This window comes from Cebus imitator, unplaced genomic scaffold (genome assembly GCF_001604975.1).
Source record: "Cebus imitator isolate Cc_AM_T3 unplaced genomic scaffold, Cebus_imitator-1.0 Scaffold1, whole genome shotgun sequence".
NCBI lineage: Eukaryota > Metazoa > Chordata > Mammalia > Primates > Cebidae > Cebus > Cebus imitator.
This window is the reverse complement of record NW_016107316.1, coordinates 15,796,116-15,813,033: the sequence shown is the minus strand read 5'-3', so window position 1 is coordinate 15,813,033 and position 16,918 is coordinate 15,796,116. Positions and strand designations below refer to the sequence as shown.

Genomic DNA, 16,918 nt, shown 5'->3' with positions numbered 1-16,918 from the left:
CAGGATGGTCTCTATCTCTTGACCTTGTGATCCGGCCACCTCAACCCCCAAAGTGCTGGGATTACAGGTATGAGCCACCGCACCCGGCCCCTAAACATAGTTTAAAAAAATTTATTTGGATTAAATTATTGATTTAACTGTTTCCTGAATCACATCCTTTCTGAGCACTCTCTTAGGCACAGGAATAAAGAGAGGAGGAAGACATGATTCATACCTTTGAAGAGCCCATAGTATATAGCTCATGGAATCAAGATGTTTGGTTGCTTGTTTAAAAGTGCTGTGATTAATATAGATGAGAAAGTGACTAACTCCAAGGATATAAGAGCGAATGTTTCACAGAAGAGAAGACATTTCAGCCAGATCTTAGAGGTTAGACTATAAAGTAAAGAATGGAGGGTCTGGTGTTCTAAGCAGAGGATAGGATATCCAGAGGTTTAGCAGACTAAAAGCGTACATGTTCAAATGAGCTTTCCTTAGTGAGAAAGGTACTCTGCTGGCTCTCCATGGCCCTTTGTTTTACTCAGACTTTACCTGACACATATAAAGCCTTCCACAAGTATGATTTTTAACCATTTACATTCCTTCCCCTTCTCTTTCCTGTTTGCTCTATTGCCTGATGCTAAGGGATCTTAGCATCTAAGGGAAATAGTCTTCCATCTCTCTTATTTAGAAGAATCTTCCTTTTAACACAAAGACCTCCTCAAACCGAAATCTGAGGATTAATTAGTAGGGCGAGGCTGCATGTTCTAGTATTTTTATGTGATTTCCATTAAATGGCCAGATTAAAAGAACAGAATGGAAATGTTTTAAAAGTTACATAATGTAAACATTCAGCTGGGTATTACAATACATGGTTGCTTTGATTATCAGCGCCTATGTTGAAAGCCTAGTGGGACAATAAATCTAGCTGCATTTGGCTGGCTTTTGTTATAGTTGGAGCTGTTGCTGAGGAAACGTTGGCAAATGTAGTCTCTTGTGTGAGAGTTGTTTTGGACAGGCCTTGACTCCGGCTGAACCCAGAATAGCACCTGACTCTTCTGGTACTCACGACCCAGTCACTTAGGAGTGGGAAGCGCTGCACCTGCTGGGAGTACAAGAGGGCCCAGATCTTGGCCTCTAATACTCTGTGTGCCTGATGTCTTGTTCTTTCACATCAGCCACTTTATTATCAGTATTATTATCTTGCTGAAAAGACATGGGAGAGCACTTGATTTCACTAATTCTAGATTTAGAATTCCTTGGGGCAGTGACTGTTTGATTACTACTGAATGCTTAGTACCTAGCACATGGTGAAAACATTTTGATGTTAAAAATCCCCAGGATACCCTAGTAGCATTGTTATTTTACAAATACAGCTATTTCAGTTTGCATAATTTTGAAAAGGCTAAAGAATTATTTTATGGTTTTCCCCACTTAATCAGGTTTTCAAGCTAGAAATGCCCTTCTTCAGTCAAATCTTTCTCAAACTCAGCTAGCTACTATTTGGTAAGTTTGTCCCTTAATTACATTTAATTAATTTAACTATGCATTAATTAAACTATATCTCCCCTATTATAAGAAAGATACATTTCATTTCTGTGAAAGTGTATGACTCAAAGTCGCTCTCTAAAAGCAGTCATTTGAACGTTAATATTAAGCTTGGATGCAAATGCAGTTGTGCAAGATGTTACTGTACACTTAAGCTACACCAAATTTATAAAAAATATTTTCTTCAACAATAGATTAACCTTGGCATACTGTAACTTTTAACTTTGTAAACCTTGTAATTTTTTAAAAATTTTTGAGCCTTGTAATAACACTTAGCTTAAAACACAAATACATTGTACAGAAAGATATTCTATTCTTTAAGCTCTTTTATTTTTAAAATTTATTTATTTTTACTTTTTAAACTTTTTGTTAAAAACTGAGACACAAACACACCCATTAGCTTAGGCCTACACAGGGTCAAGATCATCAATATCACTATCTTCTACCTCTACATCTTGTCTCACTGGAAGGTGTTCAGGGGTAAGAACATGCATGGAGCCATTGTTTTCTATAACAATGCCTTCTTCTGGAATTTCTCCTGACAGACCTGCCTGAGGCTGCCTTACAGTTAACTTTTTTCTCCTAAGTAGAAGGAGTATACTCTAAAGTAACAATAAAAAGTATAGTATAGTAAATAATCCAGTAATATATTAATAGATTTATTGTTGTTGTATTGTTTATTGTTATTGAGTGTTGTGTACTGTACATAATTGTATATCGTGTGCTTTTCTATTGTGGCTGGCAGTGTAGTATGTTTATTCACACTAGCATCACCACAAATACATAGGTAATGCATTGCATTATGCCAGCTACAGTGTCCTTAGGTGACAGGAATTTTTCAGCTCCATTATAATCTTGTGGGACCACCATGATAAATGCAGTCCATTGTTGACTGATACGTCATTATGCAGTTCATGGCTATATTTTACAAGAAAAAACTACTGTTTTCTTTTATGTAATCCCTTCTATGGAGAATCAGAGAATATCTCATTTTTAGTATGTAAGTAATTGTGGTTTGGTAGGGGAATTAACTGTGGAGTAAGATGCTTTCTCAGAAGGAGTAGTTAGTTCCCTTTCTTTTCAAAATTTCTTCCCTCTCTGTTATGTCATGAAAATTAAGGGTAAAAATTAACTCACTGTTGAATGTACATAATTACATATGTATTTACTGTCTACATATTTACTATGTACATTCAATTGTGAGTTACGTAAATGTACATATTTATATTTCACTAAAATGAGTGTACCCAGCAGTTTTACTATCATTATTTTAAAAATAAAAAATTGAACTTTTCAGACAATGTTTTACTCCAAATAGACTTTATTTCTAAGTTGTGAATTTTAACATTTACTTTAGGACTCTAGCTGACATTGATGGTGATGGACAGCTAAAAGCAGAAGAGTTTATCCTTGCAATGCACCTCACTGACATGGCCAAAGCTGGACAGCCATTACCACTGACTTTACCTCCTGAGCTTGTCCCTCCATCTTTCAGGCAAGTGTTCCTGGAGGTGGGGAGTTATAGTTTTTGATAACTTGGCAGATGTGATTTAGAAGAGAGTTAAATATTTGCACTGCCATTGATTTTAGTATTCAATGAGTTATACTGGAAAGGAGTACATATTAGAAGTAGGTGTGGGCCAGGCATGGCAGCTTACACCTGTAATCATAACACTTTGGGAGGCTGAGGTGGGAGGATCACATGAGGCTAGGAGTTCAGGACCATCCTGGACAACATAGTGAGACCCCTGTCTCAACAAAAATAAAAATAACTAGCCAGATGTGGTGGTACGTGCCTGTAGTCCTAGCTACTTGGGAAGCTGGGACAGGAGGATCACTAGATCACAGGAGTTTGAGGCTGCAATGAGTTGTGATTATGCCACAGTACTCTATCCTGGGGAGCAGAGCAAGATTCTGCTTCAAAAAAAAAAAAAAAAAAGTGGGTGTGTTTTCATCACGTTATGCGTAAGGAAGCTATTGACTAAAGAAATAAAGAAAAACTTGCCCAAGAACAAAAATTAGCTGAACCATAATTTGAATCCAGATTTCTCTGTCTTGACCATCCATGTCCTGCTGTATATTGTAACAACATACCAAACTGTTTTAAATATCTTTAAACTATATTTTCAGTATCAAATTGCTTTACTCACTGGTAGTCTGTATAATCTAGTCTGAAAATGTCCAGACTACATGATGCTAACTTTGTTGTTTGATTTTTTTAGAGGAGGAAAGCAAATGGATTCCATTAATGGAACTCTGCCTTCATATCAGAAAATGCAAGAAGAGGAACCTCAGAAGAAATTACCAGGTGTCATTGAGTGTCAAAGTTGTATATTTATACTGAGTTCTTTTAAATTCTACCTCTAAATGTAACTGAATATTTAGAATTTTTATATTTTTAATATTTTATATGCCATAGGAGAAAAAACTATTTGATAGATGGGATGGATTTTGATATTGATAAAATTAAGATGATCAAAATAAGAAGAGTTTGAAGGAAGAAGAGACAATCTATGTATTTGACATGGTTGTAGACATCTGAGTTAAAGTATTTCTCCTACTGTAGGCTGAGTTATTAGAGCAAACTTTGTAATGAAATCTTTACCTTTAAAAAAAAGTTTAAATATTGGTTGAATATTTAAACATTTGTAGCTGTTCTAATATGTTAGAAAGTTAATGGCATCAAACCAAATGTATAACCACACAGCTTTGATTGTCCTTGAAGAAAACTGAGGAAAAGAGTTGAAAAAGGTTTTTCTTTTTCTTTCTTTTTATTTTGAGATAGAGTTTTGCTCTCGTTACCTAGGCTGGAGTGCAATGGCGCAATCTCGGCTCACTGCAACCTCTCCCTCCTGGGTTCAAGTGATTCTCTTATCTCAGCTTCCTGAGTAGCTGGAATTACAGGTGCCCACCACTACACCCGGCTAATTTTTGATATTTTTAGCAGAGACGGGGTTTCACCATGTTGGCCAGGCTGGTCTCGAGCTCCTGACCTTGGATCCGCCCACCTCAACCTCTCAAAGTGCTGGGATTACAGGCGTGAGCCATCACTCCTGGCCGAAAAAGTATTTTTATTGGCAAGTTTACGAAAATTATTTCTCTTGAATGGATTCAAACTTAAAAATTTGTTTTTCTAAAAATGAATATCCTTGAAGAAAGTAGATATTTTTCCATTTATTATTTGATTTAAAATTATCCTTAGGAGAAGTATTCAAATACTAATAGCATTCAAACAATCAGAAGGCATGAGTATGTTGAAACTAGAGTACAGGTTCTGTAGGCTCTTAATGTGTGCGGATGCTGATGGCATACCTTGTTCAGTTACTTTTGAGGACAAACGGAAAGCCAACTATGAGCGAGGGAACATGGAGCTGGAGAAGCGACGCCAAGCTTTGATGGAGCAGCAGCAGAGGGAGGCAGAACGTAAAGCCCAGAAAGAAAAGGAAGAGTGGGAACGGAAACAGAGAGAATTACAAGAACAGGAATGGAAGAAACAACTTGAATTAGAAAAACGCTTGGAGAAGCAGCGGGAATTGGAGAGACAACGAGAGGAAGAAAGGAGAAAAGAGATAGAAAGACGAGAGGTTATTTTTAAGTTTTTTTTTACTTCTTAAGAAAATCATTACATTTAATCAGTGACTGTATTTCATTTGATAAATCTTTTTGAATTTTTTTTTGCATTTTGCTCTATATCATTTCATTCTTATCCTATACAAATCTGATTCTTCCTTCCCTTGAGGAGGGAAAGAGGGTTCTTGCACATGAGGAGTTTTTAGAACTATAAGTGGTAGAGAAAGCATCCTCTGCAGATGAGATCTCAATCAAAGGAGGATTGACTGCAGAGCTAAGTTGAGTGAGGAGCTAAGGTTAGTTAGCCAGCTGAGCAAGTCATTAGATGAAAGCAAGTTTAGGATCCAGATTAAGAGTCCAAGGAATTGGAGAGACAATAAGATGAGAGTGGGGCACTGAAAGTCTCTCTAGAGTGGAATCAAGAGGATGGGCTTGCACAGGTCTTTAGGATAGTGTTGCTGGAGAAGAAGGGTCCCTAGGAGGAGACTCTAGGAGGCTGTGTTTTAAAGGGCCAGGGATGGAGCACAGTAAGTTATTGTGCACTGAAATAATGTAAATAGATTTTTTCCCTGGATATCAGAATAGAGGGGTAATTATTCCTGTTTATATTTATATTTATGAAGTCATCTTTTAACTTATTAAGGAAAAAATGGCTCTAACAAAAGCATGGTCTTCCAACCTGGATAACATGGAAAAGCCCCATCTCTACAAAAAACATACAAAAATTAGCCAGGTGTGGTGGCTTGTGCCTGTAATCCCAACTACTTGGGGGGCTGAGGCGGGAGAATCGCTTGAGCCCAGGTGGCAGAGGTTGCAGTGAGCCAAGATGGTGCCACTGCACTACAGTCTGGGTGACAGAGTGAGATGCTGTCTGGAAAAAAAAAAGGTATGATCAGAAAAATCCAATAGCTGAAGCCACATTTTTGAAAGTCTTTAGGCCCATTAATAAAACTAGATTTGCCTAGCTACCCTTAAGCACTATAGCCGCTAAGTGCTAATCTCTGCCTGACTTTTCTTTTTCTCTTCCCAGTTTTGAATCATGCCAAATTTTTAGTTTAAAAGTTAACTTCGATTCCTTTTTTTCAGGCAGCAAAGCAGGAACTTGAACGACAGCGTCGCTTAGAATGGGAGAGAATTCGACGACAGGAGCTTCTCAATCAAAAGAATAGAGAACAAGAAGAAATTGTCAGGTTAAACTCTAAAAAGAAGAGTCTTCATCTTGAGTTGGAAGCACTGGTACGGCTAAAGTTTTAAGTGAAATTTCTCTGAATGATGCTAGAGCTACCTGTTGAAAAATGTGATTATGGGCTGGGTGTGGTGGCTCACACCTGTAATCCTAGCACTTTGGGAGGCCGAGGCAGGCAGATCAACTGCGGTCAGGAGTTTGAAATCAGCCTGGCCAACATGGTGAAACCCTGCCTCTACTAAAAAAAAAAAAAGCAAAAGAATTATGCAGCCATGGTGGGTGGTGGCAGGTACCTGTAATCGTAGCTGCTTGGGAGGCTGAGGCAGGAGAATCACTTGAACCCAGGAGGTAGAGGTTGCAGTGAGCCAAGATCACGCCATTGCACTCCAGCCTGAGTGACAGAGGAGACTCCATCTCAAAAAAAAAAAGAAAAAGAAAAGTGTAATTGTGTTTTAAAATCTCTCGTGAATTAGTTATGTCTTAATGTCATGAAATAGTCACATTTTCTTATAAACAGCCTATACAATATAGTTTACTGAAAAAAGAATAATGACCTAAAATGCTGAGAATTATGTTGTAGCATCAGTTCAGCTGCTGATGAACTGTGTACCCCTGGGCAAGACATTTCTCTTCTCTGTGCCTCACTTTTCCCTTGTTTGAAATAAAGAGTTGTGTTAGTTCAGTGATTTTCAGTTTTCAGATTGGTCTCTGGAAGATGGTCTGAGGAGGACTAAGCAGAGGCAAGAGAGGGAAAGCTCGGGCAGCAGAGCGGTGATCTTCTGTCCCCAACTCTTGCCACACTTCACAACAGAGAAACTTGACATTTATGTGCTTTATTTGTCTTGGGATTTCACTCAAGATTTGCTTGGGAAAAAAAAGATTCTACTATTAAAAAGACAGCTGATTTAAAACAGCTGACCTAAATGATCTCTTACAATTCTAGTTCTGCAGGATTATAGTTCTTAGCTAGTACTGGCCACTAAGCAGTTTTTACACATCAGATGTTAGAGGGTCAAGTTGTTAAAAGACTTTGTTTGGAATACATGGTGAGAAGATATAAAAGATCTGGCACTATTCTGCCACAGCCCTAGAATCCCATGAGCCTAACCTGATCATATACTAGGGTTTTGCAAAAATGCCTGCCTAGTCATGTAGTAGAGCCAGATTTAGATCTTGTGTGATTATAGTCTAACATTTTATTTGGTTAATAACTTACTTTAAAAATGTATTTAAGACCTTAAACTGAGTACATTTATCTCTGGTGCCTTTTGTGTTCAGATTTTCACCTCTTATAAGGACACCAGTTAGATTGGATTAGGGTCCACCCATATGACTTTGTTTAACCTTAATCATCTCTTTAAAGAGCCTGTCTCCAAATATCATCACATTCTGAGGTACTGGGGCTTAGGACTTTAATGTATGAATTTTGGGGGACACAGTTTAGCCCATAACCCCCCATGTCACCCTTCTTCTTAGGTCCCATTGAGAATCTCTGCTTTTTGGTTTGATTTCTTTGCAGAAGAAGAGGAAAAAAGGAGAATAATATTAGTATAGAACAGAACTGTTTCCAAAACGTTTCTCCTGGGCACTGTTTAATTAGAGGAAATTAGATGACAATATTTAGGGTAGAAAGAGAAGCTCAGAGAAGGTAATACTAGGTATCACATGCAAATATTTATTCTTCCTCATTATTCTTTGAGAGTGTCTCTGATATTGTTAATTAATATTGTCTAATTAATGCTGAATTCAGAAAAAAATTCAATGTGGTATGTTTCTGCTTTCCCATACTAACATATGGGCTCTTGCACTCTGAGAATGATGTGTTTCCTGCTAATAACTTGAGTTAACAGACACAACTTGGAAACACATTCCACCTGGTTTTAGGCATTTATTTCAGACTGAATATGAATAGTAACTAAGATTTTAAAATTTAGATAAAAATATTATTCTCCTTATAGAAACATTTCCTATTAGCATTTTATGTTACTGTGTATTTATATGATCTTCCTATAGAATGGCAAACATCAGCAGATCTCAGGCAGACTTCAGGATGTCCGACTCAAAAAGCAAACTCAAAAGACGGAGCTGGAAGTTCTGGATAAGCAGTGTGATCTGGAAATTACGGAAATCAAGCAACTTCTACAGGAACTTCAGGTAAGTCCTTCGCTGCTAAATTCTTCTTAAACGTGTGCAGTTAACAGTTTTAATAGAGTTTTGTTTTGGGGGTCAGGAACCGTTGAGTCTGTGATAGACTTGTGATCTAAATACACACAATTATGTATCAACATCAGGAAGTCCATAGACCTGCTAAAACTCTGCTAGACATCTGGTTAAGTTTTGCTTAATGTATATATGTAAGTAGACATTTATTACTCTCAGTTTTAGCTCTTTAACAATGTTTATGCATTTCTTAGTTCATTACTTCTGCTATAACAAAAGACCTTAGATTGAGTAACTTACAAACAGAAATTTATTACTCATAGTTCTAGAGACTGAGAAGTCCAAGATCAAGGTGCTAACAGATTCAATGTCTGATGAGGGCTTGCTGTCTCCTTTAAAACTAGTGCCTTCTTACTGCGTCTTTACATGCAGAAAGGGTAAGGCAGTCCCTTCAACTTCCTTTCTAAGGACAGTCTTCCCATTCATGAGTGTGGAGCCTCCTAAAGCCCCGCTTCTTAATAGTATTGCATTGGGAGTTAGGTTCCAACACATGAATGTTGGAGAGACACCAACATTCAGACCATAACATACATTAAAATAAGGTTATTGTTACTTCTTTTAGGAAATTTTGACTTAAAGTTATTCTTTTTAAAATTATGATGAGAACTTGAATATGTCCCTCGGGGTCCTGGTAATTCTCTTCTTTACTTGTACGGTAGGATCTGCTTCAATAATTATTATTTGCAGAATGGGGCTGGGGAAGCATTCTGCATCTCTAGAGTTCTCTTACCCAGTTTCTCTTACTGCATCGACTGGCAATTAATCAGTCATTTTGCGTTGTTACAGCAGAGATAAACAAAAGCCAAAAACATTTTCTATTTGATTCAAACTTGTTTTTCTAGTTTTTAGTCCCTCTTTTTTTTTTCTCTGTCGCCCAGGCTGGAGTGCAGTGGCATGCTCTTGGTTCATTGCAACTTCTGCCTCCCAGGCTCAAGTGATTCTGCTGCCTCACTCTCCTGAGTAGCTGGGATTACAGGCACCCACCGCCACACCTGGCTAATTTTTTGTATTTTTAGTCACCATGTTGACGGCTGGTCTCGAACTTCTGGCCTCAAGTGATCCACCCATCTCGGCCTCCCAGAGTGCTGAGATTACAGGCATGAGCCAATGCGCCCAGCTTTTAGTCCCTCTTTGATACACACATATTGTTCCTGGAGTGTCATGGCATGCTTACACACACCATCTAGTGCAGGTCCACTGTCATTCATCAGTAAGCTGAAAATTGTAAGCTTCTAGACACACTCCATTTACAAAGGCCTTCTTCACTACCTTTTAATTTCAGCCAGTCACTCAAAATTGATTTTGGCTCAGATATTTCTTTTTAAAATCATGCATAATTCCATCCTAGTTGATTCTAAGTTGTAAGCAGTTTATAGCTATGTGTTATTTCTATAATAAGTTTCAAAGATGAGTAAATCCTGTTTTGAAGTTTTCAAAAAAATTCTTGGACAATATTATAACATTTTAATCAGGTACTGTTTTTTCTTTTTATAAGGAATATCAGAATAAGCTTATCTATCTGGTACCTGAGAAGCAATTATTAAATGAAAGAATTAAAAACATGCAGTTCAGTAGCACACCTGGTAAGTCTCTAAGGTTTGTCTGATTACTTTTATTCTTTTCTGAATGACTATATCAGTCATATTGTTACATTTTTAAAATTAAAAAAAAGTATTCTGTTATAAATAACACCTTTTGCCTGTAAGTTTAAAATTTCAAAATAATGTGAAAAATATTATCCCATATGTTAGAGCATTTTTTTTTTTTTTTTTTTTTGGAGATGGAGTTTGCTCTTGTTGCCCCAGGCTGGAATGCAATGGTGTGATCTTGGCTCACCACAACCTTGGCCTTCCAGGTTCAAGTGATTCTCCTGCCTCAGCCTCCAGAGCAGCTGGGATTACAGGGATGTGCCACCATACCCAGCTAATTTTGTACTTTTAGTAGAGATGAGGTTTCTCTATGTTGGTCAGGCTGGGACTCCCAACCTCAGGTGATCCATCCGCCACAGCCTCCCAAAGTGCTGGGATTACAGGCGTGAGTCCCCATGCCTGACCGGATGTTAGAGCATTGTTTAGGGATAAAAAGTAGATAAAAATAAAATAATGATTGTGGTATGACTTCATATCTTGATAATATTTTTATTTATATAACTGAAATATCAATCAAATAAAATGTTAAACTATAAGATCTAAATTTGGCTCTAACACAGGACTACATGTATATTTTGAAAAGTCCTGCACTGATTTTAAAGAACTGTTCAGGAGGTGGCTTTATACTCTGGGGCTGCACCCAGGATTCTAGGGTGTTAGCATGCAGCAGTCATAGGCTTTAACAGGATGGTGTGCCCTGCCCAGACCTTTACATTCTCTAACTCTGCGCTTCATACAAAGAATTTTACCATCTTGGCCCTCTGACACCTGTGGAGCAAAACATTCCAAGATGATTTACGGGATTGTAACTTTTTTTTTTTGGCTCAGGTCTCAAAGAAAAAAAAAATTCTCTATATTGGATATTGTGCCAATAAAAGCATAGTAGAAACAAGGTTTATTTAAAGAAAAGTAAATCTGCAGATGTGTTACAACTGACTAAAGTATCCTGAATTTCACTTGTTGAGTCTGTCATGTCAGTTACTCCATTGTAGGTCTCCTTATTATACTTTTGGCTGTTTAGGAGGTTCAGTAAATATTATCCCCTTCTTTGCCCAAGTTCTGAACAAATTAAGAAATAAGGCAAAGGAACAAGACAAATGAGAGAGACCACATCACCGCCTCATTATTGATGAAGCTGATTTTAGACAGCATGGTTTATCTGTGGGTGGTATAGTTGTACCTATAAAACACGAAACACTGGATGCATGAACAAAGTAGAATGGAGGTTTCCTGTGGGCAGTTTAGTCTCTAGAGCACAAGGGCTTGGAGGAGTCTGGGTTGTATATGCCTATGTCCTTATCTTGAGCTCACCAGTTAGTGAAAGGAACAAAAGAAGCTGGGATTGAAGTGCAGGGCCCTTCATGTGGAGGAAATATCAGAAATAAAGTTCACTCTTGTGAACTATTTTTATTGTGTCTCCTCCCTTCCACTGATGTGGTCTGTCCATGTCTCTGCTCAGACAGTGTTCCTTATACTTGATTCTTTTCTGTTCAAAGTATATTAGCTCCGACCTCATGCCTACACAGGCACTCCAGAGGCAGGGTGAGCCAACCCACCTGATCTGTGCAGTGGCAGAAATATATCTTTAGTATTGTCATCATTGTTGTCGTTATTCCTATTTGAATTGTGAATAAAATGTAGAAAATGTCTTATTGAGGACCTGATGGGACTGTTCTTTCTCTGTGGAGTGTAATCCAGTTCAGCTTTTATTTATTTAGCCATAGTCCAATTCAAAATAGGAAGCTTTTATGTGGGATTTGAAAAGTACCTGTATCCCTTAGATTCCTCTCACCATAACAACTGCCATTTAAGATTACCAACCATGTGCCAAGCACTGTGTGAGTCAGTTTTGATACATTCTTTCCTTTAATCTTTACAATAACCCTGTGGTGTAGTTATTATTCCCATTGTGCAGCTCAGGAAAACTGAGGTTCAGAGAGATTAAGTAGTTACCCAGGATGGTACAGTCTTAGTACTCAAATTTATATCTGACTGTAAAGCCCACTGTACTACCGTGTTGTCTCTTTGTCTTATCTTCCAGTTACCCAACATAGTGCTCATGTATATATCATGAAATTTGGTATTAAAACAATGCATTATTAGTGATATACACTGTTTTGAATAAAGAAGAAATATGCAGCTATAACACTTTGCTGATAGACATGAAAGATTCCTGAATAGGCTGGGCACAGTGGCTCTTGCCTGTAATCCCAGGACTTTAGGATGCTGAGGTGGGCAGATAACTTGAAGTCAGGAGTTTGAGACCAGCTTGGCTAACATGGTGAAGCCCCATCACTACTAAAAATACAAAGTGGCTGTGGTCCCAGCTACTCGGGAGACTAAAGGCATGAGAATCACTTGAACATGGGAGGTAGAGGTTGCAGTGAGCCGAGATGGTGCCACTGTACTTCAGCCTGGGCAATAGAGTGAGACTGTCTCAAAAAAAAAAATATTCCTGAATAACTAGAGACATTTATGTTCCCAAATGAACTAGCTTAATATTATACTTTGCTATGTACATCAATACTATATCAATTCTCTTCTAATTAATATATTCAGTTCTTTTTGGGTTTTTTAAATGCAACCCTGCAAGATAACTGACAAATTCACCTAGAAAATAAATTGTACAAGATTAGGCAAAATTTAGAAAAACTTTGATAGAGGGGCGGAGACTAATGCTATCAGGTATCAAAACATAAGATATGAAAGAGTGCCTAAAATAGTATGTTGTTGATCAGAAATAGAAAAATAGAACAATGGAATAGAATAGAGTCTAGAAAATAGCCCATGCATATATGGCAACTTAGGATAAGATCAAGTTGGCCCTTAACATCAGTGGGGAAAGGATGGGCTTTCAGTTAAGTGATTTGGGGGACAGTTGATTATCTGAAAGAGTTGTAGGGGAGCTTTTTACCACTCTCTACGTACAGAACTAAATTCTGAGTAAATTAGGAGGGTAAACATAAAAACAACTTAAGAAAAAATATTTTGAAACAGGAAAATATTTTTATAATCTTGATACGAGGAAAGTCTCTTTAAACAATATATAGAGTCATGAAGAAAAATATTTACAGATTTGATGTTTTAAAAATGAAAATGCCATAATGAAAGACAGCATAAACACCAAAAATTTTGAGATACATGTAATATGAGAATTTAGAACTTCAGGCGAGGCGCAGTGGCTCACGCCTGTTATTTCAGCACTTTGAGAGGCTAAGAGGGGAGGATCACAAGGTAAAGAGATTGAGACCATCCTGGCCAACATGGTGAAACCCTGTCTCTACTAAAAAGAGAAAAATTAGCTGGGAGTGGTGGCATGCACCTGTAGTCCCAGCTGCTCGGGATGCAGGAGCTTGAACTCCTGCCTTGAACCCAGGAGGCAGAGATTGCAGTGAGCTGAGATTGCAGTGAGCCGAGATCGCACCACTGTACTTCATCCTGAAGACAGAGCAAGACTTCATCTCAAAAAAAAAAAAAAAAAAAAAAAAAAAAAANAAAAAAAAAAAAAAAAAAAAAAAAAAAAAAAAAAAGGTAAGAATTTAGAGCTTCTGCAAATCAAAAAATTAAGGCGGCCAAATAGAAAAATAAAGGCAAAGGATTAGACTTGACAGTTCAAGACTATGGCCAGAAACATAAATAGATGTTTCTTTGACTTCACTGGTTATCAAGAAAATACAAATTAAAATAACAGGTTTCTTTTTTGCCAATTAGCGAAAATGAAAAAAGACTGATTATGTCCAGTATAGATGAGAGTTTACAGAAACAGGTACTGTTGGTTTCGTAAGTTGGTGCAGCTTTTTGGAATAATAGTTTGGCGATTTCTGTCAAAATTTAAAGTGTGCATTAACAGAATTAAAAATCTAAGAACCACATGATCATCTCAATAAGTAACGGAATGAGTATTTGACAAAGTTTAACATCCTTTCATGATAAAAACTCTCAAAAAATAGATACAGAAGGAAATTTCTTCAACATAATAAAGGCAGTTTATGAAAAGCTCACAGCTATCATAATGGGAAACTGAAGGCTTTTCATCTAATACAGGGTGTCCAATCGTTTGGCTTCCCTGGGTCACATTGGAAGAAGAGTTGGCTTGGGCCAACATAAAATTCACTAACACTGATGATAGCTGATGAGTGCTTAAAAACAAAAAACATAAAAACTCCTAATGTTTTTAAAAAGTTTATGAATTTGTGTTGGGCTACATTGAAAGCCATCCTGGGCTGCATGCGGCCTATGGCCTATAGGTTGAATAAGCTTTTATCTAAGATCTGGTACGAGGTAGAGATATGTTCTTTTACCACTTCTGTTCAACATAATACTAGAAGTACTAGCAAGACTACTCAGACAAGAAAAAGAAATAAAAGACATTCAAATTGTAAAAGAAGTAGTAAAATTATCCCTGTTTGCAGACAACAGGATCCTACATGTTGAAAACCCTAAAGACTCCACAGTGAAACTTGGAACTAATAAAATGAATTGAGTAAAGTTGTAGGATACAAAATCGACATACGAAAATCAGTTGCATTCTTTTACACCAATAACAGTCTATTCAAAAAAGAAATAAAAAATGCAATATCATTCATGACAGCTTCAAAAATAATTAAATACTTAGGAATAAATTTGACCAAGGTGGGGAAAGATCTGTAACTGAAAACTATAAAACATTGATGGGAGAAATTGAAAAAGACATAAACAAATGGAAAGATAATCCATGTTCATGTATTGGAAGAATTAATACTTTAAAAATATCTGTACTATCCAAAGCAATATACAGATTCAACACAATCCCTATCAAAATTCCAGTAGCATTTTCATAGAAGTAGAAAAAGCAATTCTAAAATGTATATGGAATTACACAAGACTCCAAATAGGTAATGCAATCTTGAGAAAGAAAAACAAAGTTGGATGCATCACACTGCCTGTTTGCAAATACTATAAAGATATAGTAATCAGAACAGTATGTTACTGGCATAAAAACAGGCATAGGGACAACATGGATGAACCTGCAGGATGTTACGTTAAGTGAAATAAGCCAGGCATAGAAAGACAAATACAGTATAATTTCATTTATTTGTAGAGTGTATATATTCATAAAAGTAGAGAGTAGAAGGTGGCTGCCAGAGCTGGTGGGGGAGAAAGGGATTGCTGAGGTGTTGCTCAAAGGATACAGCATTTCAGTTAGATAGGAGGAATAAGTTCAAGAAATCTGTTGTGCAACCGGGTGACTGTAGTTAATAACAGTGCATTATATTCTTGAAAGTTGCTAAGAGAATAGATTTTTAAGTGTTCTCACCACAAAAATGGCAAGTATGTGAGGAAATTTATATGTTAATTAGCTTTTACAATGTGTACATGTTTCAAAGCAACATGCATGCTATATATACAGTTTTTTTGTCAATTCTAAAAGACATACAGACTTATGGAATAGAATAGAGAGCCCAGATGACATAATGCATGTATGAAATGTATACATTTCATAATGTATACATATTTCAAAACAACATGCTTATAATATAGATACAATTTTTTATTTATCAACTACAAGACATACAGACTTATGAAATAGAATAGAGAGCCCAGAAATAAACCCAAGTATATATGGTCAACTAATTTTTGACAAGGGCACCAAGAAGACACAATGGGGACAGGATAGCCTCTTCAATAAATGGTATTGGGGAAACTGGATATCCACCTGCAAAAGAATGAGATTGGACTCTTATACCATACTCAAAAATCAACTCAGAACTCTTAGAAGAAAACATAGACAGAAGCTCCTTGACATTGGCCTTGGCAATGATTTTTTTGGATATTACACCAAAAGCTTAGGAAACAAAAATAAACAGGTGGGACTACATCAAACTAAAAAGCTTCTGCACAGTAAAGGAAACAACAAGATGAAAAGGCAGTCTATGGAATGGGAGAAAATATTTGTGAGCCATATATCTGATAAATGGTTAATATCCAAAATATAAGGAATATATATAACTCAATATCGAAAAACAAAAAACCCATTTTCAAAATGGGCAAAGGACCTGAGTAGACATTTCTCCAAAGAAGACATAAAAATGTTAAATAAGTATTTTAAAAGGTACTCAACATTATTAATCATCAGGGAAATGCAAGTCTGAACCACAGTGAAATATTGTATTACCTCACACCTGTTAGGATGGCTGTTATGAAAAAGATCAGAGATAGTGGTAGTGAGGATGTGGGGACAAGGGGACCTGTGTACACTGTTGGAGGAATGCAAATTGTTATAGCTGTTATGGAAAACAGTATGAAGATTTCTAAAAAAATTAAGATAGAACTCTTGTATGATCCAGCAGTCTCACTTCTGGATATATATTCAAAGGAAACAAAATTATTAACTCAAAGAGATATTTGCACTCCCTTATGCTAAATGCAGTAAGTCAGTTACAGAAAGACAAATATTACATGACCTCAACATATAAAATCTAAAAAGTTGAATTCCTATGCAGAAACTGAGAATAGGAGACTGGTTACCAGTGGTCGTGGGGAGGGGAAGATGGGTAGTTGTTGGTCAGTGGGTAGAGACCAACATCTACCCATGCCAATCAGAAAGGTAGTAATATAAATTATGCAGTAGCCAGAATGTAGACTACCATGGAGCAGTTTAAAAGAATGAACTAGATCTATTTGTCCTGACTGATACCTTATTAAATTAAAAAAACAAGTTGCACAACAATGTAGACAATATGATTCTATTAAAACCCATGATGAGGGCTTGCAGGATGTAAAAAAA

General features: G+C 36.9%; 1 protein-coding gene across 5 annotated transcripts in view; it reads left to right on the top strand.

Moving 5' to 3' along the window:
- The window catches only part of ITSN2 (intersectin 2), a 168,362-nt gene that overhangs the window by 62,091 nt on the left and 89,353 nt on the right, over positions 1-16,918 (top strand). For all 5 annotated transcript variants that reach the window (XM_017526853.1, XM_017526864.2, XM_017526874.2 and 2 more), the window contains exons 9-15: positions 1,422-1,485; positions 2,885-3,022; positions 3,750-3,835; positions 4,849-5,111; positions 6,184-6,333; positions 8,297-8,437; positions 9,999-10,086. In XM_017526853.1, coding sequence (XP_017382342.1) covers positions 1,422-1,485; positions 2,885-3,022; positions 3,750-3,835; positions 4,849-5,111; positions 6,184-6,333; positions 8,297-8,437; positions 9,999-10,086 — 930 coding nt within the window. The remainder of the gene's footprint in view (positions 1-1,421; positions 1,486-2,884; positions 3,023-3,749; positions 3,836-4,848; positions 5,112-6,183; positions 6,334-8,296; positions 8,438-9,998; positions 10,087-16,918) is intronic.